The sequence below is a fragment of the Cottoperca gobio genome, chromosome 23 (genome assembly GCF_900634415.1).
Source record: "Cottoperca gobio chromosome 23, fCotGob3.1, whole genome shotgun sequence".
NCBI classification, from domain to species: domain Eukaryota; kingdom Metazoa; phylum Chordata; class Actinopteri; order Perciformes; family Bovichtidae; genus Cottoperca; species Cottoperca gobio.
The window spans coordinates 960,795-987,906 of NC_041377.1; the positions used below are offsets into that span (position 1 = coordinate 960,795).

General features: G+C 41.6%; 1 protein-coding gene across 2 annotated transcripts; it reads left to right on the top strand.

The window, feature by feature from the left end:
* The first annotated feature begins 9,632 nt into the window (after positions 1-9,632).
* prkcq (protein kinase C, theta) lies at positions 9,633-25,853 on the top strand. 2 transcript variants are annotated; one of them, XM_029462111.1, is made up of 18 exons: positions 9,633-9,683; positions 12,548-12,891; positions 16,038-16,237; positions 16,817-16,877; positions 19,379-19,559; positions 19,649-19,680; positions 19,773-19,858; positions 21,162-21,291; positions 21,671-21,780; positions 21,920-22,046; positions 22,149-22,309; positions 22,887-23,060; positions 23,143-23,234; positions 23,701-23,763; positions 23,843-23,981; positions 24,179-24,367; positions 24,564-24,692; positions 25,004-25,853. In XM_029462111.1, exons 2-18 carry the CDS (start codon positions 12,774-12,776, stop codon positions 25,160-25,162), a joined length of 2,151 nt encoding a protein of 716 aa, XP_029317971.1. In that variant the 5' UTR covers positions 9,633-9,683; positions 12,548-12,773; the 3' UTR covers positions 25,163-25,853. The 2 variants fall into 2 exon arrangements, with proteins under 2 accessions (XP_029317971.1, XP_029317969.1); XM_029462109.1 differs by lacking the exon at positions 9,633-9,683 and adding an exon at positions 12,236-12,342.
* The last annotated feature ends 1,259 nt before the right edge of the window (positions 25,854-27,112 follow it).

The window sequence follows — 27,112 nt, forward strand, 5'->3', positions numbered from 1 at the left end:
TGCTATAGGCTTAGACTGCCGGGGGACACCTCCCTGCTCTCCTTCTCTTCCTCTCTCCTTCCCCTCCCTCTCTATCTGTATGCATTTATGTAAATCTATGTTACTAACTCATCATCCGGGGCATCATCCCGGAGTGTCTGTGTCTCATGTGGCAGGTTGCCACTGATAAAGTTTACGTCAGGATCAGGAATCGTGGCTGCGCCTGCTGCCCTGGTCTAAGGACAGAGGGTCTAAGGACTGAGGGTCTAAGGACAGAGGGTCTAAGGACAGAGGGTCTAAAGACAGAGGGTCTAAAGACAGAGGGTCTAAGGACAGAGGGTCTAAGGACAGAGGGTCTAAGGACAGAGGGTCTAAAGACAGAGGGTCTAAGGACAGAGGGTCTAAGGACAGAGGGTCTAAAGACAGAGGGTCTAAGGACAGAGGGTCTAAGGACAGAGGGTCTAAAGACAGAGGGTCTAAGGACAGAGGGTCTAAGGACAGAGGGTCTAAAGACAGAGGGTCTAATGACAGAGGGTCTAAGGACAGAGGGTGTCGTATCCTGTACAGTCTGTAAACACTGAGACAAATGTATAATTTGTGATATTGGGCTGTATAAATACATTTGATTTGATTTAAAATAAGCTCTTTTTCAACCAGCAACAACATTAAATACTGCTTATAAATCAAAGCATTAATATTGAAAATAATCCATATAATAATGTAATATTTAATACAGTTTATAATGTAATTCAGCATAATAAGATTTTACTTTTGATACTTGCAGGACTTTTATTTGCAATTGAGTATTTTTCCACTGTGTCACTATTTCTCATTCTTTTCCTCAAATAGTTTGTTTGTGTTGCTCGACACATCCTCCTTCCTCTTCGCACCGCCGGTTGTTCTCGTATTCCTCACAGCGTAGACTGCCCAGATGTTTCACACAAGGCGTTGCAATTATCATGCTCTATTTCCGTGCACGTACTGTACAAGATATGCACATATATTTCTGTGTTCGAGAGCTGGCCTGTATCTTCACCTGACACAATTTAAATTAAAAAACGAATGCAGCTCGTGGCAGGTAAATTAAATTTCACACTTTAAACGTTGTGGTTATCTTTTCGCTGACTCATTTCCTGTTGTGTGTCTCTATTCTGTATCATCCACCGCTGCACGACCAGCTCAGTTATGCATCAGCTCTGTGCACCGCAAGTGTGTGCAGAGGTGTGTGTTATCGGGGGGGGAAAGGTGTGTGTGTTTTTTAGTTTTTGTTTTTTTACTGCAAACTCAAAGTGATCGGATTATAATAATCCATGTGCTGGTATGCAATATGAATGTGCAGAGAAGACAGGGGGGTTGTGTGTGTGTGTGTAAAAGATGGGTGGAGGAGGCGTGTGTGTGTGTGTGTGTGTGTGTGTGTGTGTGTGTGTGTGTGTGTGTGTGTGTGTGTGTGTTTGTGTGTGGTGGGGGGGTTCTCTGGATTGTTGCAGCAGCTGGTTGGCTGCTGGGCTGGTTTCCATGGCAACGTGTGTAAAAAGAGTACAGGCTCCGTCCCTCAGTCCCGTATTGATGCTCGCTACAAAAGAATAACATTTTACAATTCCAAGCCGTCCGCTCTTCTTCTGTCTCTTCTTCTCTCATTAACCCTCAACCCAAAAAAACACTCAAAAAAAATTGAAATTGAAAGTAGCAGATATTAAAATATGTGATTTATTAATAGACAATATGCAGACTCTCATACTGCGGGAAGAGGAATGTTTTTTTTGGACTGATCTGCTCATCTAAATTCATATTCGCCACAGAAAGAGAAACAGATTACTAATTCTCTTCTTTAAAGCCCTTCCTGGATTTGCTGCTGCTCATATTCAGTGGGAGGATTAATTTAGTGCGTTGCACGGGGAAACCCAAGAAAGAACTCTTGTGGTTCTGCTCACAAAAATAGTTCAGTAGGTTTGAAAACCACCTACAGAGGGACTTTACAAGGAAGTGACACCACGTCACCCTCAACCCTGCAGACACAGAGATATTATCTCTGCCTGCGAACACAGTGAGACGGTTTGTGTGGAAATCATTGATTTTATTATTCAGACTGACTGACCCTTTGACAGGCCTCGCTTTACAAACTCCAGAGTTCTTCAAAAGCACAGAACAAGAATTTAAATTCCAGCAGAGAACTCACCACAAAGAAACTACAGCACATGATTGTTTAAATAGGACCTGACATGTTTTTGTCAAATGTAGTTTAAACAGTTGTAGTCCTATTTTACTTATATGTGTGTGGTTTTTTTTAATTGTTTGTTTGAGGTTGACGCCTGTCAAGGGAGAATTTATGTTGCTTTGCAAATAAAATGAAGCTCATATGAAAGTAAAATGATGCAAGAGATGTTTGAAGTTTAATTAAATCAGGAAATGGTGGATTTATCTAATTGTGAATGCACTAAGTGAAACTAAAACAATTATGGTTCAAATAAATTAGAAGATGTCGGGGTTCAAATGTTGTTTTGAGATTCTCTTTGGATATTTTCTAACATCAGATCTGCTGGTTGGCAGTTTCTTTATGATTAACTGGGAGCAGACTGGATGCAAAAGCTTCTTTGCTAAATAGAATAAAGGTTTAAAGACAGAACAGTTAATCGAATGAGAGCGATGTTGTGAAGACTGTCAGCCTTGAGCTACCTCTGCACTGCATGCAGCAGGTTGCTTTTGGCAGGAGATCTGATGGATTGCTTCACATTGCAGGAGAGAGAAAGGGGGCGCTGATCTTTGCAAACAAAGCAAACACCTGCAGATCTTTTTGGTCCAAGTTGGAAGGATCGAAAGGCCGAGTAAACATTACTATTACAGATTGTCTTGCTTGATAAAAAATTACCAGAAAACAACTGGATTCATGGGAAATGTGGCAGAAAACAGAGACTGCTAATACGGTTTCTGGGAAGTTGTTCCCTTCCTGCTTTAACTGTGTTTTACAGTTCCAGGGAAATGAAATGCTGCAGCTCTTCATTTAACATGTAAGACAGCGTATAGACAGCTGCAATACATTCACTGGCAACATTATTATTCCTATAATCCTGTGTGTGGTTACTTAAGATATACATGTGTCTTTTAGCTTGTAGTTGTGCTTTTTGAAATTCAAAGCAGTTTCAAAACATCGAGTACACGACGGACAACAAGCAAAGAATAATATTTGGCAGTTAAAGGAACTACTGTACATGAAACACTGCTGTAAGACCATTGATACAGCACAGGACAGGACATGAGAGGAGAGGACAGGAGAGGAGAGGAGAGGACAGGAGAGGAGAGGAGAGGACAGGAGAGGAGAGGACAGGACAGGAGAGGACAGGAGAGGACAGTACAGGACAGGAGAGGACAGTACAGGATAGGACAGGAGAGGACAGCACAGGAGAGGAGAGGAGAGGAGAGGACAGTACAGGACAGTTAAAGACGGGACAGTTAAAGACAGTACACTATGGGACAGTTAAAGACGGGACACTATAGGACAGTTAAAGACAGTACACTATGGGACAGTTAAAGACGGGACACTATAGGACAGTTAAAGACGGGACACTATGGGACAATTAAAGACGGGACACTATGGGACAATTAAAGACGGAACACTATGGGACAGTTAAAGACGGGACACTATGGGACAGTTAAAGACGGGACACTATGGGACAGTTAAAGACAGTACACTATGGGACAGTTAAAGACAGGACACTATGGGACAGTTAAAGAGAGTACACTATGGGACAGTTAAAGACGGGACACTATGGGACAGTTAAAGACAGTACACTATGGGACAGTTAAAGACAGTACACTATGGGACAGTTAAAGACAGTACACTATGGGACAGTTAAAGACGGGACACTATGGGACAGTTAAAGACGGGACACTATGGGACAGTTAAAGACGGGACACTATGGGACAGTTATAGACGCGACACTATGGGACAGTTAAGACAGTATACTATGGGACAGTTAAAGACGGGACACTATGGGACAGTTAAAGACGGGACACTATGGGACAGTTAAAGACGGGACACTATGGGACAGTTAAAGACGGGACACTATGGGACAGTTATAGACGTGACACTATGGGACAGTTAAAGACGGGACACTATGGGACAGTTATAGACGGGACACTATGGGACAGTTAAAGACAGTACACTATGGGACAGTTAAAGACAGTACACTATGGGACAGTTAAAGACAGTACACTATGGGACAGTTAAAGACGGGACACTATGGGACAGTTAAAGACAGTACACTATGGGACAGTTAAAGACAAGACAGTACACTATGGGACAGTTAGACAGTACACTATGGGACAGTTAAAGACAGTACACTATGGGACAGTTAAAGACAGTACACTATGGGACAGTTAAAGACAGGACACTATAGGACACTATGGGACAGTTAAAGACGGGACACTATGGGACAGTTAAAGACGGGACACTATGGGACAGTTAAAGACAGGACACTATAGGACAGTTAAAGACGGGACACTATGGGACAGTTAAAGACAGGACACTATGGGACAGTTAAAGACAGGACACTATGGGACAGTTAAAGACAGTACACTATAGGACAGTTAAAGACGGGACACTATGGGACAGTTAAAGACAGTACACTATGGGACAGTTAAAGACGGGACACTATGGGACAGTTAAAGACAGGACACTATGGGACAGTTAAAGACGGGACACTATGGGACAGTTAAAGACGGGACACTATGGGACAGTTAAAGACAGTACACTATGGGACAGTTAAAGACGGGACACTATGGGACAGTTAAAGACAGGACACTATGGGATAGTTAAAGACAGTATACTATGGGACAGTTAAGACAAGACACTATGGGACAGTTAAAGACGGGATACTATGGGACAGTTAAAGACAGTACACTATGGGACAGTTAAAGACAGTACACTATGGGACAGTTAGACAGTACACTATGGGACAGTTAAAGACAGTACACTATGGGACAGTTAAAGACGGGACACTATGGGACAGTTAAAGACGGGACACTATGGGACAGTTAAAGACGGGACACTATGGGACAGTTAAAGACGGGACACTATGGGACAGTTAAAGACGGGACACTATGGGACAGTTATAGACGGGACACTATGGGACAGTTAAAGACAGTACACTATGGGACAGTTAAAGACAGGACACTATAGGACACTATGGGACAGTTAAAGACGGGACACTATGGGACAGTTAAAGACGGGACACTATGGGACAGTTACAGACAGGACACTATAGGACAGTTAAAGACGGGACACTATGGGACAGTTAAAGACAGGACACTATGGACAGTTAAAGACAGGACACTATAGGACAGTTAAGACGGGACACTATGAGACAGTTAAAGACGGTACACTATGGGACAGTTAAAGACAGGACACTATGGGACAGTTAAAGACGGGACACTATGGGACAGTTAAAGACAGGACATTATGGGACAGTTAAAGACAGGACACTATGGACAGTTAAAGACGGGACACTATGGGACAGTTAAGACAGGGACACTATGGGACAGTTAAAGACGGGACACTATGGGACAGTTAAAGACGGGACACTATGGGACAGTTAAAGACGGGACACTAAGGACAGTTAAAGACGGGACACTATGGAACAGTTAAAGACGGGACACTATAGGACAGTTAAAGACGGGACACTATGGAACAGTTAAAGACGGGACACTATAGGACAGTTAAAGACGGGACACTATAGCGACAGTAAAGACGGGACACTATGGAACAGTTAAAGACGGGACACTATAGGACAGTTAAAGACGGGACACTATGGACAGTTAAAGACGGGACACTATAGGACAGTTAAAGACGGGACACTATGGAACAGTTAAAGACGGGGACACTATAGGACAGTTAAAGCGGGACACTATAGGACAGTTAAAGACGGGACACTATGGAACAGTTAAAGACGGGACACTATAGGACAGTTAAAGACGGGACACTATAGGACAGTTAAAGACGGGACACTATGGAACAGTTAAAGACGGGACACTATAGGACAGTTAAAGACGGGACACTATAGGACAGTTAAAGACGGGACACTATGGAACAGTTAAAGACGGGACACTATAGGACAGTTAAAGACGGGACACTATGGAACAGTTAAAGACGGGACACTATGGGACAGTTAAAGACGGGACACTATGGGACAGTTAAAGACAGTACACTATGGGACAGTTAAAGACGGGACACTGTGGGACAGTTAAAGACGGGACACTGTGGGACAGTTAAAGACGGTACACTATGGGACAGTTAAAGACGGGACACTGTGGGACAGTTAAAGACGGTACACTATTGGACAGTTAAAGACGGGACACTATGGGACAGTTAAAGACGGGACACTATGGGACAGTTAAAGACGGGACACTACGGGACAGTTAAAGACGGGACACTATGGGACAGTTAAAGACGGGACACTATGGGACAGTTAAAGACGGGACACTATGGGACAGTTAAAGACAGTACACTATGGGACAGTTAAAGACGGGACACTGTGGGACAGTTAAAGACGGGACACTATGGGACAGTTAAAGACGGGACACTGTGGGACAGTTAAAGACGGGACACTATGGGACCATAGAGAGAAGAATTAATATACTTAGACCACGATTTACTATGTTTACGCACAAGATATAATTCATTACCTCAATTTAATTAAATCATTACCTCGTTGGATTAATTCATGGGGATGAATAAAATCATTTAATATTTTTTGTAGTACACAAGGCCAAGTCCTTCCTCGCAGTCAGCGGCTGCTTGAGGCGCTCCTCTTTGGTTGTAGATCAGTGTAGATATGGAAACACACTCTCTGAACGAGCTTTACTTTAGCTTGAGGATGAGTTATCCAGACATGTTGACAACACTTGCTCTGCAGGGGATTATTGTTCATAAAAGGCAATTAACGAGGATATTGAGAGGATTACATCGCCTGCAATATGACGACTTGGAGAACGCGATCGATTTCACAGTGGGTCAATTGGAGGAGAACTTCATTATTACCGGTGGATGATTGAACTTGAAGCAGGTGAAATGCCCGTCATGCTCCAGGGAGAGAGGCTGGTCTTGTGCACGTGAAATTAAAACTAAATAAACCAATTGATAAACTGTCTGTGGCCTCGATTTCTTTATTGCCACTCTCTTGCTCCGCACATGAGACTCCTTGTCACACATTGCAGATGTTTATGAGCTGTGAGCAGTAATAAATTATCTTCTCAGGTTTTTAGATTCATTTTAGAGCCCTAAAGCGGCAAAACTCTACAGTATGTCACAAGAGAACTGAGAAACAAAAGAGAATCTGTCTGGCAGAAATGTATTTCTTCTTATCTTGCAAATCACCGCAGCCGCTCAGGACGGTAGAAGATGTTAAAAGTATTTTATTCCTATTAATAATCCAATTTAACAAGCTGTAGTCGGGCAACATGCACCAGGGTCGGGGAGGATTTAATGTTAATTCATAGACTAAATATCTCTTCATTATTAATAGATGATGGTTGCTCTGTGTTTAAACTGTGTCTACATTATGTTTATTGTTTTCTTTGTCTAAACTATTCCAAGTCTTAAAGTAGAGCACTATCAGCATGTGTTCAGTAAATACAGCGTTACACACCAACATGGCCGCCTGCTGTTTATATAAAGTGTAGCATAATTCTTCCCTGTGTTTAATGTAAATAGTGTTCATGACTGTGTGTGTGTTTATGTGCAGAAATGAACAATTACACCCTTAAAGGTGCAAAACAAGAGTTACAGGAAGAGGAAGTTACCCCCCACACACACACACACACACACACACACACACACACACACACACACACACACACACACACACACACACACACACACACACACACACACACGCACACACACTGTCTTGTTCTACTGTACATTTCAAATTTAAAAAAGTAAATCAAGTACTTAGTGAATGAGAAACATGATAGATGTGATCTGCTGCTGTGTTATCTGCACTTAAGAGTTTCTAATCTCCTGATATGTGATTGGCTGCGGAGGCCGACAGGCTGCATGGATGAATAAATGGATGGATGGAGGGATGGACCTTTAATCATGCTCCAGATAATGGACACAAATTAGTGACATAAGTCATATTATAAACATAAATTAAAAATATATCACTTTTATTCTGAACTATACTTCAATTTGGGACATTAATCTCAATCATTATTACTTATTATTATTGCTTTCTCCAAATTCATCAAGCTAAAAGTATTTGGCCTGCATGCTGCAAACACAAAGGACATTACATGAACACTGGCACCTCCTGGTGGAGACAGGAATACATCTTTATAATAATCTTTCTTTTGACTGCACAAAATCAAAACAAATAATCAGACAAAAATGCTTGTTTGAGATTATTTCACCTGTTTATTTATGTAAGTATTTTCCTAAATTAAATGTAGTTTTCTTGACACAGCACTGTAATACAAAAACCCACGTTGAAGCTTAATGTTTTATAAGTAAGGATGATCGTTTGTGTATGTTTCAGAAGGGAACAATAACTCAACGTTCCACTGTAATTCATCTTAAAATGACAGAAACCAAAACCATTTTATGACTCAGCATCAAAAAGCAGAAGTGATCCATGTGTTAGTTGTTCCTGTATTAAATGGTCTACTTCACCGAGTAGTTACATCTCACAGTGGTTCATAGTAATACTAATACTACTTATTATAATACTATACTTACACGTGTTGGTACGGTGAGTTCTGCATTATACAGATCCTCAAAACTCGATTTATGTTAACACAATCTCCTCCAGAGTTTCTCACACATCACCCTCAATCCAAAAGCTCAATTCACTGGAAAAAGAAAAGCAGTCAAACCAACTCTAAAATTAAAAACATTACTAAAATTGCTGCTTTTTAATTTATATGCTGAATTGAGAATTGCATTAAAAACATGTGTCCCCCCCTTTAAACTCACTGAACGTGTCCTATAAGTCCTACTTCTTTGTTTTGTTGTTTCAGAAAGAAGTTTCACTTTGTATGTGGGTGGATCGACGCTACGTTCAATGTCTCCTCGGAAATTCAGAACTTGCTAGTGCACAAAGAATATTGACCCTAAAAGGGACATTTAAGGTCTGTTAGAAAATCTAATAGCGTGGAGCTTTAGCTAAAGCAGGGTTTAGGCTTAGAACATGTGCAACAGGCATATGTGTACCTAAATGTATCATCTACTTAATTTAATAGGCAACATAATCCTAATAAAACTCCCTCGCCTGAGGATTTGCAGAATCAGTAACATATTTTTATTAAACTGTCTGTATTTCCAACATGTCTTATTGTTTTAATGTGATTAATTTTGGTATTCTATTTCCATTTTAACTTGATTTTATTTCATATCCGTCCTGAAATGTTTCCCTTTTTTTATTTGATTTTTTTTCAGTATTACCACAATATTTATTATTATGCTGTCTGACTCCTTAAATATGTTCTGTCTAGCTCAGATTCTGTTGGTTAAACAAATAAACAAAAATATCCCTCTTTCTTTATTATTTATTTTTATTTAACACCAAGTTTGAGCAGCGGTTCCAAGAATCCACAATATTCCTACAGTCTTTGAACGCCTCGTGGCATCACGGTTAAATGCACGGTGCTCCTCCGGTGCGTTTAGTTCGGATGGAGAGCAGCCAACACTAAACTTCAGTGCTCTTTTACAGGTTAGTACGACTCTTTTTTAATAGTTTCACAAAGTTTTACCGGAACTATTCCTGTAATTTACCGGATTATTGACCCACTTTGTTTGTACAACAGAGCACTTCATGCATGACACTGTAGTAAAGCTGCACGTGCCTATAATAGAGCAATAAGTCTAAATGTCACTGGTCGCTATTTTAGTGCTCTCGTTTGGTTGTTCAGTGTGAGCTTGTTTAGCTACATTTAGAAACACATGAGTCATTTTAAAAAGAATTGGGTATTAATAGTGTTGTGAAGGTTTATATTCTGACATAATCAGATGCTATATTTAAGAAAAAGTACCACAATGTTAAAATAATCCATTACGTGTAAATGACCTGCATTCAAAATCTAATTTTAATTATGTGATCAGCTACTTGTACATCAAAAGTACAAGTAAATACAGCTGTCAAGTAAATGTAGTGGAGTAAAAAGTGCAATAATAATAATAATAATAATAATAATCAGACTGTGCAAAGTAACTAGTAACTACTATTGTTTTGTAATTGAGAGGTAACTAATATAGCTGTTGTGAATGTAGTGGAGTAAAATGTATCTCAAATGTTGTGAATTAGAAGGATAAAGTACTTTTTATTTACATTCCCACATCGGATGAAAAGTCTGCAGGTACAGAATCTCATTTTACATTAAATGTCCTCTTTCCACTGTGCAGTGTGACGCAGCGCTAACGAGCAGGGTATTCATTAATGAAGACTGCAGGGAGTCACTTCCTGTGTGTGCACCTTGTTCTACCTTTCAATGAGGGACCACTTCAGGGACACTTGGAGCGTCTGTCAAAGTGGCCGCTTTAGTCAAAGGCTTCTGTCACACACATGGACCTCCTGTCAACAACAACAAACAGCCCCCTCTCTCTGTTGGCTACTTCAAAAAGCTTTCACACACACACACACACACACACACACACACACACACACACACACACACACACACACACACACACACACACACACACTGTGCTTTGATGGCGCCCGGTACACAGGGGTCAGGTGGGAGGCTCGTTTGACCTCCCTCATGAAAGCTTTGTGAAAGGTCTCTCTGGTGCTTGACCTTCCCTGTATCTCCATCAGTGTGTGTGTGTGTGTGTGTGTGTGTGTGTGGATGGGTGGGGTGGCATTTGAGCACCCATGGGTGATTAAAGTGAGACCCCCACCTCAGATGGCACCCTGTGTACTCAAGAGAACAACACAAAATGATAAAAGTGTGTTTATTCTCTGTGGAGCAGATATTAATAATAAATAACCGACTGGAACATTAAAAGGAATTTAAAGGCGTGTGTTTCTGTCCTCTCGAGACGTTACACTTCACCAGCTGCTGTGTTCAATGACCTCTGTGTTGGTACTGTCTAAATCCTCTTACATTTAAAGCAGAGTTACTTCACGAGGAAGAGAGAGGGCATAGATGTTGTAATCCCACAACAGGCTTTGGACTTCAGCTCTACAGATAAACTGTTCCTCAAACTATTCAACCTCATTTCATATTGCTTTGTTCTGAAGGATCTAACCCGAACCCTTGAAGAGCAGGAGACAGTAAACATTACGTTTAAGAAGGAGACACAACCTGCAGTGACATTAGATCGTTGTGTAGTCAGCGAGGAGCAGCTACATGTGAACTACATGCTGCACGACGGGATGATTGATGGAAGGTGATCAGTATTTATACATGAGGTGTGATCAGGTCAACGTGGCTTAAATTACTCCGCACAAACAAGTCCTGGCCAATTAAAGAAACGCGAGTTTCTAATGCGAGGAACTTTAACATTCAATCTGCATTTTAACATTTGAATTACAAAATCAAGGAATCTTAAATACATTAGGATGATCGAGCAACGATGCTAACGTATGTACTGAGCAGCCATGTTGTGCAGCCCCACCTGCGAACATTCAAAATGAAAAATAAAAAACCGCCCGAGAGAGAGACAGGAAGTGTGGTTACATCGCTGTAACTTACGCACCGGACGTGAACTCCTCCTGCAGCGAACGCTGTATAACAGCGTCAAACTGCAGCTCTGCAAAGGTTTCAATCTGTGTGTGTGTGTGAGTGTGTGTGTGTGTGTCAATATCAGGATCAGTCTGTGCACATGTGCATAGTTATATGCAGATTTACATTTGTGATACGGCTGCTCTGACGCAAAGGGTTAGGAAACTTACATTTCTTCTGTATGTTAAGATGTTTAGTGACTGAACTTCACATGTTTCTGTGTGTGTGTGTGTGTGTGTGTGTGTGTGTGTGTGTGTGTGTGTGTGTGTGTGTGTTCACACGACCTCACTGACCGGAGTTTTACAGTAAAGGACGTGACTCGCCGCTTCTGACGATGACGATCATGACAACAAATATTGCCGACTCAGGCGCATGCGGTCACGTACTCCTGATCTGCGTTTAGTATTTCAGCTCTATTAATAGTCACCTCCCAGCCTCCTCTGGACTGACACACACACACACACACACACACACACACACACACACACACACACACACACAGCCTCAAATATCACATCGACCGTCACCAAGTCAAAGACTTTGCAGTAGAGGCCGGTGACTGTAGTCATGTCTGTGCTTCTTTAAAGATTGTTCTATGAAAGCTGCTCAAACAGTGTGTGAGGTGTGACCGCTGCTGTCCTGAAGGTATGGGGACTTTTATTTTACCTGGTTTGTTGTGGTGCTTTGGGTTTCGAGGCTCCTCAAACAGAAACGTTGAATGTAAGGTTCTCCCTCTGCAGGTGTGCAGGTTGTGATTGAGTTGACAGCCAGCTGCAGCACAAAGTTGTGCAGGGAAACTCGCTGGTTACGGTGTCACAGGTGATGAAAGATCTCTCTCTTCCTCTCACAGGTTCTTTAAAGCATCAAGGGGCAGAAAACAGCCCCCCACCCTCCTCCTCCTCCTCCCCCTGCCAGACTTTCTTTCTTCCTCTGGAGTAAAAGGGGCAGTCGGCGTGTGCTGCAGTGCAGGAAAGGTGTCTGACAGCACCAAACCGAAGCTGTCAAATCTCATCTCTTGAATCTGCTGCAACGTTTCCTGGAGGTTTGTTTGGATATTGGAGTAAAACCCTGCAGCCATGTCTCCTTTCCTGCGGATTGGGTTCTCCAAGTTTGAGATGGATCCCGGTCTGGCCTACCACGAAGAGGTGCTGAACCCGTACTGTGTGGTTTACATGAAGGAGGCCGTCGACACAGGTTAGTGAGCGCTGGGGTTCAGTGGGGTTTGTGAACAGGTGGGTGCTATCAGTGGTTCTTGTGATGTAGCTCATCAAGGTGTCGTCTTCTAATGTTGAAAACCCAAATGCACACACACGACAAGGATCTGAAACCAACACAGACCCCAACAAGTCCTGCACTGATGGGGGTGGACACTTGTAAATACATTTACGTGCTTGTGGACTGAGCGCGGACCGGTCCACCTCCTGGGCACTGATAGTATAACGAGTGTGTGTGTGTGTGTGTGTGTGTGTGTCCATCAAAAGAGGATTTCTTGCATTTGCAGCTGCTCCATATGTTCCCCGACTCTTTAAACTTTAATTCCTCTGCCACTCAGGAAGTGATGCGTTTATGTCGAGTAAAGCGACGACGCTGGGCGATGTGATGAGTGTGGTATAAAGTAAAGTCTTAGAGATTATCTTTAAGTCAATGCTGGCGGTCATATAGTTGTAGAAACTGGAGCTTACAGGACGCCTAATGCTAATGCTGTATAAGTACATACACTGTATACTTATACACAGTATGAGTTTATCTGGCTCCATATAGTCGCACGTGTTTAAGAATCACATAAAGATGTAAATGCGAGCAGGTTCATACGTTTCTTTTCATTCTTCACGATCGTCATTGCCGTGTCGATTCACATTAAAAATGTCACAACTTTGGGAGACTCGCACATATCTTAGTTCTGCATCTGGCTATCTTTAACCGCTGGTGAATATGAGTGTCACTGAGAGGAAGGAGGAGGGCGCTGATGTTTCTTTTCCTCCTTCAAAACCACAAGACTGGTGACATCTGACGCCGCAGTGCACCGAGAGGCCCGAGCATTTCATTTACACTGAACTCACAATGTCTTTTAGTTTCACTGTCACTATTACCTCAGATTAAAGTCTCTTTGAAATATGAAACTACTGGAGACAACCAGCTCCTATGATGCTTTTACATTTACAATGCAATGATCATTTAAACATATTCAAGTGAGAAAATACACACAATACCAGATTATATGTCAGTAGCAGTAAGTACTCAGATCTGCGTACTTAAACGTAGCACTACTGCGTACTTAGAAGTAACATTTCTGCGTTAAAATGGTACTTAAGTAGCATCAACGTGAGTTCAAACCACCAAAAGTAAAAGTAAAAAGGATCATTTTAAGTATATTGCTGAGTCATTTATTATATAAGTGATTTACTTTTTCTTAAATCTGCAAAGGAACTCTTAAATAAATGTCACATCAGGGCAAAGTAAATATACTTAGTTACTTCCCATCACTTCTTTGGCGGCCATGTTTGCTCCCTCATCACGCTGAGTGTGTGACGATGAGAAACTCTCAGCCCGGCCAAAACAGCAGAAATCTCCCATCAGGCACTCTGGCTCACGGCGGCCGACTCATCTTCAAACAAAAGTGATGGGAAGCTTCAATAAACAGATTCTCCTCTGAAGTATCTCCAGAGTTGGGAGTGTTCAGAAGCTTTTAATCTTTGTTTGCCTCTCAGCTGAGCAAACACTTTGTCGCGTTCAGAACTGCAGCGTTAAAAACATCTTTTGTTTTTAAATATAAAGTCATGATCGGGCAAAAGTCGAATGCCTTCATCGAGTTCAGGACAAAGAAGATTAATATGGTTTAAAATAAGGATTGTTTTCATTGTTGTCATGTCATCGCTGTAGTTTTTAGCAAACGTAACTCAAACAGGAGTAAATAGTGCATTTGTTTGGGACTATTTACTATTTTCAGCGGCGGATTAATCCACACTTGGTGCTCCAGTGAGCGTGTGTGGCAGCAGGACGTGTGTGTGTGTGTGTGTGTGTGTGTGTGTGTGAATAAACTATGCTACTAACAGACTTTATTGAGTGAGGGTTTAGTAATGAGGAGGAGCCCCGGCTGTATTTATACCCGAGCTTCTGATACCGAAGATGCAATAACTTTGAATTTAACGACTCAAACAAGCTGCAATATAAAGTCTCCATCAAACGTCTTTGATGAGACACCTGCAGGGCCTTCAAAGAGGGACATGTGAAGCAGCAGAGACGTGAGAGGACACTTAAAGCTAAATGCCACCTTGTTACGTTTTCACAGAATTACACAGGAACTGATTTGACACCAGAACATAACGCTTCTGTCTTTGCATAACGCTGGAAGCAAACTTTCTTTGACACAGAGTCTGGTGCAGCCCAAGTGTCCCATGAGATAAAACACACATATTATCCTATCTGGGTGCTTTAATCGGCACAGACAGCAGCTGGCGCACAGACAGGCGATGAGCCGATGATGGAGAAGGCCGCAGATCACTTTGGGAGTAGAAAGCTTAGCGGGCTTTATTGTCGAGGCATGTGGCGGTTACGCAAGTGGGAACATGGGAGGTTATTGCAGAGAGACATCAGCACATGTCAATTATGAAGGCACGGAGTGTTTTGACTTTATATTCGCGCCGTGCGATGCGATTGAAAATCTCTCAACACTGTGAGGCGAAGGTATATCCAACATCCTGCAATGCAAGATAAGTGTGTTACTAATGGCAGCGCAGGATAGTTTAAAGTATATTTGAATGTAAAGAAGTCACAGAGTTCAGCTGTAAAAGAGCATCTAATCCCAGATTAATTCCTGGTGTCTGTTTCCGTCACTGGGAGGAAGGTTTCTCCATCTTCATCCAAACTTTAGAGTTAAATCCCTAAAAAAGGATACAGCTGGTGATATTCTATACAAACCCCAGAAAAGTCTCTCTATGCTTTCTTACCCTGTGACCCCAGAAGATGTTACTTACCCAGAAGTTGGGGACTATTTTCTGCGGCGGATTAATACACAATTGGTGCTATCGTGAGTATTTGAGGCAGCAGAATACTTAAAAAAGTAAAAACATTAGATAATGCCTCATTTGCATATTTAAACATAGCATTTCAGAAAACGTGTAATAAAAATAAATCACCTGAGGGAGATATAGATATATATATATATATATATATATATATATATATATATATATATATATATAAGACATTTAATTTGCTGACACAGGATTTCTAGGTATAGCTTTGCTCTCAACCTATTTCCTGTCTGTTACTAAGTACGAGTCAAAGTAAAGATCCTGCCGAACGAAGAAGCGTCTCTTTATCGCGTTTTGTTTTCCCAGAAAAGGGCCAAGAGTACAAGCAGAAGAAGCCCACCATGTACCCGCCCTGGAGCAGCACGTTCGACGCCCACATCCACCGCGGTCGCATCATGCAAGTGATGGTGAAGGACCGCACGGCGGAGCTCAAGTCCGAGGCCATCGTGCCTCTGGACTCGCTGGCGACGCGGTGCAAGAAGGAGAACGGCAAGATGGAGATCTGGGTGAGTGCAGCGTGTGTGTGTGTGTGTGTGTGTGTGTGTGTGTGTGTGTGTGTGTGTGTGTGTGTGTGTACTCTCGGACCAGCTGTTTGGCAACTCCTGCAAAAGAATCCAGATGGGATGACTCAATTTTGGGTCAGAAGACCAAATGTTTAAATTCATAATCGTCCTTTTAGTCATTAACTAAATAAACAAACAGGCTTTTTTCCCGTTTAATTTATAATAGAAATAGCAGGAAAAGCACAGGAGTCATTAAGAACATTACTGATTAGCTACAACTGTGCTACTCCTGCTGTGACGCATGAAGATATTCAGTGGGGAAAGTCTATCTTGTACATTTTGTATCTTCTTCCTCCTTCAGCCGGAGTTACATCTCAATTACATCCACGTAATGGAGGCCGCTCATGCTCATGCTCATTACCCAGCTCTTCCTCAATTTATTTGTAACCAGTCAGAAATCAGAAGCAGATCTTTGCTTTGAAACATCAGCACATTGTAAAGTTCATGCGTTCACATCCTTCCCTTTTCATTCTCCATGTCGATCTCAGGATCTGCCGTCCTAACGTGCTGCTTTACTTTCAGCTGGAGCTGAAGCCACAGGGCCGCCTGCTGATGGAGGCTAAATATTATCTGGAGAAATGTGGTGAGTGTTTCTAACCTGTAACTCCACCTGCTGCCCCTCCATCTACAATACACCGCAACACGCACACCCTATCACCTGCAGCAGAACAACAGATTGTATCTGTGTAACATTTTCTCCATCTTTATGTGCTCTTCCCAGAAATAACTGCCAGTCAGGTCTTTCAAACTGCCGTGTCGTAGGTGTGTGTAAAAGATATTGATAGAAGCAGCAAAACATGTAAACAGTACGTCTCACTTCAGACAATTCTCCACATTTTATTCTTTTAAATGCTTCCAAGTGAGTTTGTTGAGGGAATACTTTGTATTTTGGGGTTGAAAGTGATGAAATACTGTATAAATATAGTGAATGTGATCATAAAACAGTGACATCCATCTGTACAGTCCTTCAAAACGCTGCCTCCCCTTCACTCGTGTGTGTTTTAATGAGCCTTAATCGTCCCAGCCTAATTACATTTTCTCAAACTAAAAATAACGACTTTGAGTCTCTGCCGGCTGCTGGTCCTCGTCTGTGTGTGTGTGTGTGTGTGTGTGTGTGTGTGTGTGTGTGTGTGTGTGTGCTGGCTCCCTTTCACTGGAGCTTTCCTGACATTAACACCATGCCAAGGCCTGAGAAGTCCCTGTCAACTAAAAGGAAGAAGCATTCTCATGTTTCTATAAATAGACGGAGCAAATAGGAAATCGCTGCTCAGAACAACAGGTGGTGAAGCAGCTGGTACACGGTGACAATTTCATTCAGGGGACTTCCTCCTGAACTACATACAAACACATCATTAATTTTCTTACTGTGGTCGAGCTGATTGATCATCTAACAAATGTTTACGAGAGCTGCCAATTATATTATGTTATATTCAGCAGCATACAGACTCTTAATCTATTAACAGCAGTACGGATAAAATGTGGGGAAATTAAATCAAATGTATTTATACAGCCCAATATCACAAATTATACATTTGTCTCAGTGTTTACAGACTGTACAGGATACAACACTCTCGGTCCTTAGACCCTCTGTCCTTAGACCCTCTGTCCTTAGACCCTCTGTCCTTAGACCCTCTGTCCTTAGACCCTCTGTCCTCAGACCCTCTGTCCTTAGACCCTCTGTCCTTAGTCCCTCTGTCCTCAGACCTTCTGTTCTTAGACCCTCTGTCCTTAGACCCTCTGTCTTTAGTCCCTCTGTCCTTAGACCCTCTGTCCTTAGACACTCTGTCCTTAGACCCTCTGTCCTTAGTCCCTCTGTCCTCAGACCCTCTGTCCTTAGACCCTCTGTCCTCAGACCCTCTGTCCTTAGACCCTCTGTCCTCAGACTCTCTATCCTTAGACCTTCTGTTCTTAGACCCTTTGTCCTCAGACCCTCTGTCTTTAGACCCTCTGTCCTCAGACTCTCTATCCTTAGACCTTCTGTTCTTAGACCCTTTGTCCTTAGACCCTCTGTCCTTAGACACTCTGTCCTTAGACCCTCTGTCTTTAGACCCTCTGTCCTTAGACCCTCTGTCTTTAGACCCTCTGTCCTCAGACCCTCTGTCCTCAGACCATCTGTCCTTAAACCCTCGCATCGCACAAGGAAACACTTCCTAAAAGAAACCCCACAATTAAAGGGGGAAAAATGTAAGAAACCTCGGGGAGAGCAACTGAGGAGGGATCCCTCTCCCAGGACAGACAGACGTGCAATAGATGTTGTGTGTACAGGATGAACAACATAGTACAAATACAACATTTGGCAGAGAATGATAAGAGAAAGTTTACATAAATGCATACAGATAGAGATGGAGAAGAAGAGAGGGAGGGGAGGAGAGAGGAAGAGAAGGAGTGCAGGGAGGTGTCCCCCGGCAGTCTAAGCATATAGCAGCATAACTAGGGGCTGATCCAAGGCAAACCTGAGCCAGCCCTAACTATAAGCTTTATCAAAAAGGAAAGTCTTTAGCCTGCTCTTAAATGTGGAGAGTGTGTCTGCTGATATGTTTCTGAAATCTAATACAAGATTTGTCTTTATGAGCATCGATAACAAATCAAACAGTCTGAAAAACCACCAATAAGAATCAGAAGCTGTTTCTAGTTGCTCTGTTCACAAAACAGGGACAACGAATCTAAAATAAAGAAACTTAAACATGTAACTTAACGTACATTACACTGATTGTGAGAACACTCAGCACCTCTGGTAATCAGTTTCCTGGAGTAAACCCCAAAAGCTACATACCATTTAAAAAAACAAAGTCTTTCTACAATAGTGTAAGTAACACTGTGGTCGACAATCGTTTTAATGTTTAAGGTTTTTATATTAAACGGCACAAACGAAGTCACAAAGTGAGTGTGCAGCAGACACTGACTCATCCCTGTGAGATGGTAAAGACAACATGAAACTCCTCTCCCTCCACAAAAGGTGAGAAATAGAAATGAAGGTGTGAAACCTTCTTGGCAGTAAGCAATCGCTTTGTTCCGAGAAAGCTGATCTCTACAACAAAGTCTCTTTTTGCATGTTTGAATAACAGGTTGTTTGATGCGTTTCAGATGCTGCGGGTCAGACTGAAGGAGACCCAGAGTCCGAGCTGGAGAGAGAGGGTCTGTTCGCCCTCCATGCCCGGCGAGGTGCCATCAAACAGGCGAAGGTTCACATTGTTAAATGTCACGAGTTCGGCGCAACGTTTTTCCCTCAACCGACCTTCTGCTCCGTCTGCAAAGAGTTCGTCTGGTACGCAAACCGAGATGTCAAAGACCACCAAATGATCATTTCCCCCATTATCATATTAGTCATTTTGACCGTGTTTTTATCCACCACAGGGGTCTTAACAAGCAGGGCTACCAGTGCAGACGTGAGTGATTATTCTTTTCCACTGACTTATTGGAAGTTTGAGTCATGCCTTCTTTGTTCCTCAATGTCTAACCGTCTTCTTTGTGCTTTCAGAGTGCAACGCCGCTATTCATAAGAAATGCATAGACAAAGTCATCGCCAAATGCACCGGTTCAGCCATTAACAGCAAAGAAACAATGGTGAGTGTCTGCCGCACACTGATTCTCATTGTGTCACATAAATGCGTCATGACTTCTGAGCAGTTAAATCTGCCGATACAGTATGTGTAAGAGATTTGTAAACGTGTGGTTGTACTGCTTACTAATCACCGCATGCAGAGGTATCATTACACCAGACACTCTCGTCTCGTCTGCTGCTTTTATCTACGTTTCCCTTTTCCTCCTGAAAAACCAAAAGAGAATGCACAACATCATGTTGTGTTACGCTGTATAAAAAAGGACAGAGCTGCCACCCACTGTTTGGATACAGGAAGTGCTTCTACTACTGCTTCTGGTTTTGTTTGCAAACCCTGTTACTCAAATGCTTAAAAACAAGGGTTCATTTCACCCCCACATCAAAAGTACATGTTTTTCCTTTTACCTGTAGTGCTGTTTAGCAATCTAGATCATTTGGTTGTGAGTTGCGCCATCTAGTTCCAATATACTGGAGAGAAGGCAGACGTCAGCTATGGAACACTTTACCTGCAGACATTAGGGAGGCAAGCTCGCTCAATATCTTCAAAAGTAAACTAAAAACATATCTCTTTACTTTAGCCTTTTAATAGTGATATTTTATATCTCTTTACTTTAGCCTTTTAATAGTGATATTTTATATCTCTTTACTTTAGCCTTTTAATAGTAATATTTTATATCTCTTTACTTTAGCCTTTTAATGGTGATATTTTATATCTCTTTTCTTTAGCCTTTTAATAGTGATATTTTATATCTCTTTACTTTAGCCTTTTAATAGTAATATTTTATATCTCTTTACTTTAGCCTTTTAATAGTGATATTTTATATCTCTTTACTTTAGCCTTTTAATGGTGCCATTTTAAACTAATTTAAATTATTTCATAAATTCTTGCTATGCCTGGTTTAACATTGAAACTGTCTATTTTAATTCTACTATTTTTATACGATTTTAATTCTGTTATATTATTTTAATTCTGCTATTTCTATAAAGGTACTTCAGACTCATTTACATCAATACTGTGATTATTGTACTGTAAATGCTCTTATTCTAATCTTCTACTAATTGTTAGGTTTTTGCTGTGAAGCACTTTGGGCTGCAATTCTTGTATGAAAGGTGCTATACAAATAAAGTTATTATTATTATTATTATTATTATTATCTGTACGGTCAATATCTCCAATAATTGGCAACTCACACCAACAACAATCTAGATAAACAGAAATACAGGTTTTGATTTGGGGGGTGAACTGTCCCTTTAACTTGTCCCAGCGTCCTCCATAATGAGCCGTGTGATGTGATGTGTGTGCCGCAGATCCACAAGGAGCGCTTCAAGATCGACATGCCCCACAGGTTTAAAGTCTACAACTTCAAAAGTCCCACATTCTGTGAACACTGCGGTACTCTGCTGTGGGGGCTCGCCAAGCAGGGGCTCAAATGTGAGGGTGAGAGGCGGGAGTTTTATGATTTCTGTGGTTTTATGGATCTTGTTGTGCTAAGAAACTGGACTTGTGTCCAGAATTACACCTCGTACACACTGACGTACTTTGCGTTAACGCATCTGATGACACTAATTGAATAAAATAAACGTTTACCCCTTTTGTTATGAAGCATAACTCCATAAATGTTTCTGGGTTTTGCTGTCCTCTATGTTCTCACACTGTGTAAAGTCATTAGATAAAAACAGCCACAAATAACTAACTATATGTAACTATAACTATAATCGCAGAATTGTTTTTTGACACGTCCATCATAGAAACATAACTGTGTTCTCAAATGGCATGTTTTTATTACACGTTTGTTAACGCTGTGTTTTCTGTACAGAATGTTGCATGAACGTCCATCATAAATGCCAGAAGAAAGTAGCCAACCTCTGCGGGGTCAACCAGAAACTGATGGCTGAAGCTCTGGCCATCATCGAGAGCAGACAGCAGGTCAGACAAACTAACGCTCTTGTTATGAAGGTCTTTGTTCCCCGGAGACATGTTGTGTGTAAATGCTGTTTTCAGAGGCTTTTCTGCAAAAATGTTTGGATCAAACCCCCCGAACCTCAGTCCTACCTTTTGCCTTTAGGCCAGAAGCACCAGAGAACCCGAAGCGGAGATCATTGGCCGAGAGGGTCCAGTCGGTGTCGGACAGCCGGGAATCGTCCGAGCTCTTTCTGGGTTAGTAACGGCCACAGCGACGCCTGCAAACAAAGGTACACGACCTCTGACATCTCCACTTTCATCAAAGTCATCTCTTCTTGATATTCGTTTTAATATCATGCATTCGTTTCTCATTCCTGCTTCCTGACCTGCAGAGCTGCAGGGCGTTTCATGGGACGGGCCGGCGGACGGGTCGTTCACCGAGGTGCTGACAGAAGAGCCTCTGTACGCCGTTCCCAAGAAGGACCATCACCCCAAACTCAACGTCGATGACTTCGTCCTGCACAAGATGCTCGGGAAAGGCAGTTTCGGCAAGGTACGGGAGCGGACCCGATTCAAAGAAAAGCACAGAACATGATTTTACAGCATCATTTCAGTAATGTCCGCCTCATTATTCTTTCTGTAACACGTGCTTGAAGTTTATAAATATACAACAGGGGATTGCAATCATTGGCAATTCACAGTATTAGATTGTGGTCATCATTTGTTGATGTTCTAGATGGAAGAATAAACTGCATACAGAAAAATGTTCAAATACGTTATTCACATCAAGAGCAAAGGGGAAATGCAATAAACACAAAACACTGTATTTATTATTCTAATTTCTTATTAAGACTTTTCTTTTGAATAGGTATTAGAAATGAGGGGAAGACGTTTTCTGTTAGTTTGTCATCAGTGATATTCTCGTCCTACGTGTCACCACAAGGCTTTCACACGGCACACTATGACTCTTGTGGTCGACACTTCTCTCTGCAGCCAGTTACCACAGAAAACCACCGACGTCTTGTTGCTTTAATGTCAGAAATCACAAAGGTCACGTTAGAAGTGTCACTGGCAAAGTATGACAGCTGTCCGGCCGCAGCAGTTCTTACACGTTCTCGCTGCGTTTCCAGGTGTTTTTAGCAGAGCTGAAAAAAAGCGGGCAGTTTTACGCAATGAAGGCTCTGAAGAAGGACGTGGTGCTGATGGACGATGACGTGGAGTGCACCATGGTGGAGAAGAGGGTCCTCTCTTTGGCCTGGGAAAACCCTTTCCTCACGCAACTTTACTGCACCTTCCAGACCAAGGTAACCACCATGAACACCTGGACTCATCTGCACACATTCACTCCAGCTACAGCTCTGACCTCTCCGCGTTTCTTATGTCCAGGAGAACCTGTTCTTCGTGATGGAGTATCTGAACGGAGGGGATCTCATGTTCCACATCCAGAACTGCCACAAGTTTGATGTGCACAGAAGCACGTAGGTGTCTCGTCAGAAGGCCAATATGCTAAATATGTGTGCGTTGAGGCGCACATCTGTAACTTTGTACTGTTTGGGTGGGATGCTTCACTTTTCTTGTACTTCTTAGCAAGACTTTTGGAGTATGAGATAGGCATGACACGATAAAAAAGTCCTCTAATATCTATTTTATATTCCTGTAAAAACTGCATTTATACAGATTTTTCCCAAAAACTATGTTTTACGAGACTACATTTGAACAGATCACGACAAAGTAACTGAAGAGAGCATGAACGCACCAAAGTGCAACTCTATCAATCCTCGCTGAGTACGTCATGTGTTCTGACTGCATAGGAGGGCGATTTTGAGTACGAGAGAAATGCTCGGATGTATACTAGATAAGCAAGAATGTATGCAATTTCCAACACAACCTGAAGGAAAGACAAAAGTAACACACCATATTTTTACTCTTTGTGTCTTCCTGCAGATTCTATGCGGCTGAAATCATCTGTGGGCTCCAGTTCCTGCACTCCAGAGGAATCATTTACAGGTAGAGTTCTAGTACAAGCCAGAAACAGAAGTGAAGCGGAGAGAACTGCTGGTGCTTATATCCTCCTGTTCCTCCGTAGGGATCTGAAGCTGGATAATGTGCTGTTGGACTCCGAGGGTCATATAAAGATTGCAGACTTTGGCATGTGTAAAGAGAACATGGAGGACGAGTCGCGGACGTCCACGTTCTGTGGGACACCCGACTACATCGCTCCCGAGGTGACCACACACACACGTTGTAATGAAAACACACATTTCCTTTTGTAGAATTCTTTAGTACAGAGACATTAATGTTACCAGCTGTTTATACAACCTTTGATTGTAAGTTTGGATCATGATTATTTAATGCTAAGCTAGCTCTGGTCCTTTAGGATACGAATAACAAAAAGTTTTAACAGTACGTGTTTGTGCATCAGATCCTGCTGGGTCAGAAGTACAACAACTCAGCCGACTGGTGGTCGTTCGGGGTTCTGCTGTACGAGATGCTGATCGGTCAGTCTCCGTTCCACGGCCACGACGAAGAGGAGCTGTTCCAATCCATACGAACAGACAACCCCGTTTATCCCCGCTGGCTCACCAAAGACGGCAAAGACATTCTGATCAAGGTCGGGCACCATGTGTGTGTATTAACTGACATGTTGTGGGATAAAATAAAATAAAGCCATACACGAAACAGAAATACATGTGCAGTACAGAAACACACACTGATGAGTGTTTAGCTAAATAAAATGACAACATTCAGAAGAAGTTGTTTGTGCATTATTTGCACCGTGTATAACCTCTGGTGCGTCTGTGCTGCAGCTGTTTGTGAGGGAGCCCGAGGAGCGCCTGGGAGTGAAGGGAAACATCAGGCAGCACAGTTTCTTCAGCAGCACCGACTGGAAGGCGCTGGAACAACGCAAGGTGGAGCCGCCCTTCAGGCCTACTTTAGTAAGTACATTTACGGTTGTGCTATTAGACGAACATTCAGAATTTAAATGGACAGATCATGGAGAACGAGGATCGATCGAGAACGATCTGTAAAACTGAGTTTCTCCACAGAGAATGATGCACAACTTTAAATCTTGTGTTTAAAGTGATGTGCTCATAAGTCAAAACAAGGACTCAAGAAATCTTAGTTGACTAAAACCAAAACGACCAATAGTGCGGGTGCATCCCTCATGACCACATCCTTCTAGTCATTGGAGTGTATTGTGCGCATCATTGTGTGTATTCACATATTTTTGCTTTAACCTTCGCAGACGTCGCCCAGTGACTGCAGTAACTTCGACAAAGAGTTTATCAACGAGAAGCCGCGGCTGTCGTGTGCCGACCGGACGCTCATCAACAGCGTTGACCAGACGATGTTCAGAAACTTCTCGTTTGTTAACCCGGCGATGGCTCGCATCGCAGCACGCTAACCACCCCACCAACAACCTACTACCTTATAAACTAGCCGCTCAAACACAACCAGCACTTACTGTAACTGAAACAAACTGCACAGACTTTAGACCGTGAATGTCACACAACTCGACCGTATCCGTAAACATGATGATAACCACTAATGGTGTCCCGGGGGTGAGGCACATACACCGCAACTGTGACGGCAGAATCGTTGTCTCATCTGTCTCCATTTCAAATGTTTTCAATAAAAACTCTTTTAATAAACAGTCAAACAACAAAAACTTCTGAGAGAAAGAGGCAAAGAACTTAAACCAAGATGTAAACGTGAACAAGTCTCCTGAAGCCACATATGATTCATCATTTATTGACAATAGAATTGAACCTTAACGTCTTAACTTGCCTTTGTGCTCGTAAACGTAAAGCAAACGTACAGTTATTGTCCCGTTAATGTTTCTTCCATAGCTTAATGGATATTTTACCTCCACGTTGGGTTCAGATGTTAGAAATATAATTCTCGTTGTGTAAATAAATGTAACTTAATTCTGTGGCTATGCTGTACGTGTCCGCTGGATGTAGATCCGTCAGCGTGTCGCAGGTTTTTGTTTACGTGCATTTTGTTATTGTACCTGAACAGTTATTTAGATCAGCTGCAGATTTTATGTTTCCCTTCATTGTGAATCATGTACAATAAAATGTTTTAGACTGCCATCTGTTTTGTTTCTGACTAAAACCAAACAAGGTCATATATAGTATATATATTATTGTCACATATAAGATAGAGACGTAGATATAGACGCACCGAGAGTAGAGGTGAAGACAGGAAGGAGAGCCAGCTCAGTTTTTCCACTTAACATAACGCTTTAACTAATAACACAGGAAACAGAGTAACTCATTAAATTAAGACTGAAAGACAAAATGACTGATAGTTAAGTTTCCTTTTACAACTGCTGACTGATTTTAATGGCACCAACACAAGGCTTGTAATAATACTACACATATTTAATAATACTACACATATTTAATAATACTACACATTGCGTTTAAAACAGGAAACCAACTTGAGCCACTTCTCCTTCTTTGGAGTATTTCTTTATTTGGAGTAAAGTGCCCGACGTTGACGTCAAACCAATTCCCATTAATCAACAATCATTTGGTATGTGACTTAGTATGTGGCATCACTTCCCTTTAACATGACACACACACACACACACACACACACACACACACACACACACACACACACACACACACACACACACACACACACACACACACAAATCTGCTATTTTATGCGAAACTAAAATCATGAACGGTAACCATGTTGGTGTCATCAGATTACAGTATTCCTGTGGTTTAGTGAGTATCAGCAGAACAAAGAAGAAGATACAACTCCGAACAGCAAGGATCTTGTAAGTACAATCGCTTCAAATAGGTGAAATCCTTTAAGTCAGGGGGGGGCAATTCATTTTAGCAGAGGGCCCCATGAGAAACTGGGACTGTTGTGGAGGGCCGGACCAACAGGCTGATCACCTGTATTAATTATGCCACGATAATTATGTATGAAATCTGATATATTGACAGCCCGATATAAATGTTATATATATATATATATATGGTATATATTGTATATATGATACATATATATATATACATTATATATATACATATAGCTATATTATACTATATGAATATACAGACATATATATATATACATATATATATATAACATATATATATACATCTATACATATATGATATATATATATACATACATAGATATATATACATATTATATATACATATATAGCATATATATATACATAATACGATATATGAGACATATATCTATACATACTATGACATATACATATATTATATATATATATATATAGATACTATATAGTATAATACATATATATATATATATCTATATCTCATATATCTATAACCTATATCTACCTGATATA

Coding starts and splice junctions, on each gene's coding strand:
- prkcq (XM_029462111.1), top strand. CDS start 12,774: ATGTCTCCTTTCCTGCGGATTGGGTTCTCCAAGTTTGAGATGGATCCC. Junction 23,061..23,142: donor ACTGCACCTTCCAGACCAAG/GTAACCACCATG, acceptor TCTTATGTCCAG/GAGAACCTGTTCTTCGTGAT. Junction 23,764..23,842: donor TCCAGAGGAATCATTTACAG/GTAGAGTTCTAG, acceptor GTTCCTCCGTAG/GGATCTGAAGCTGGATAATG.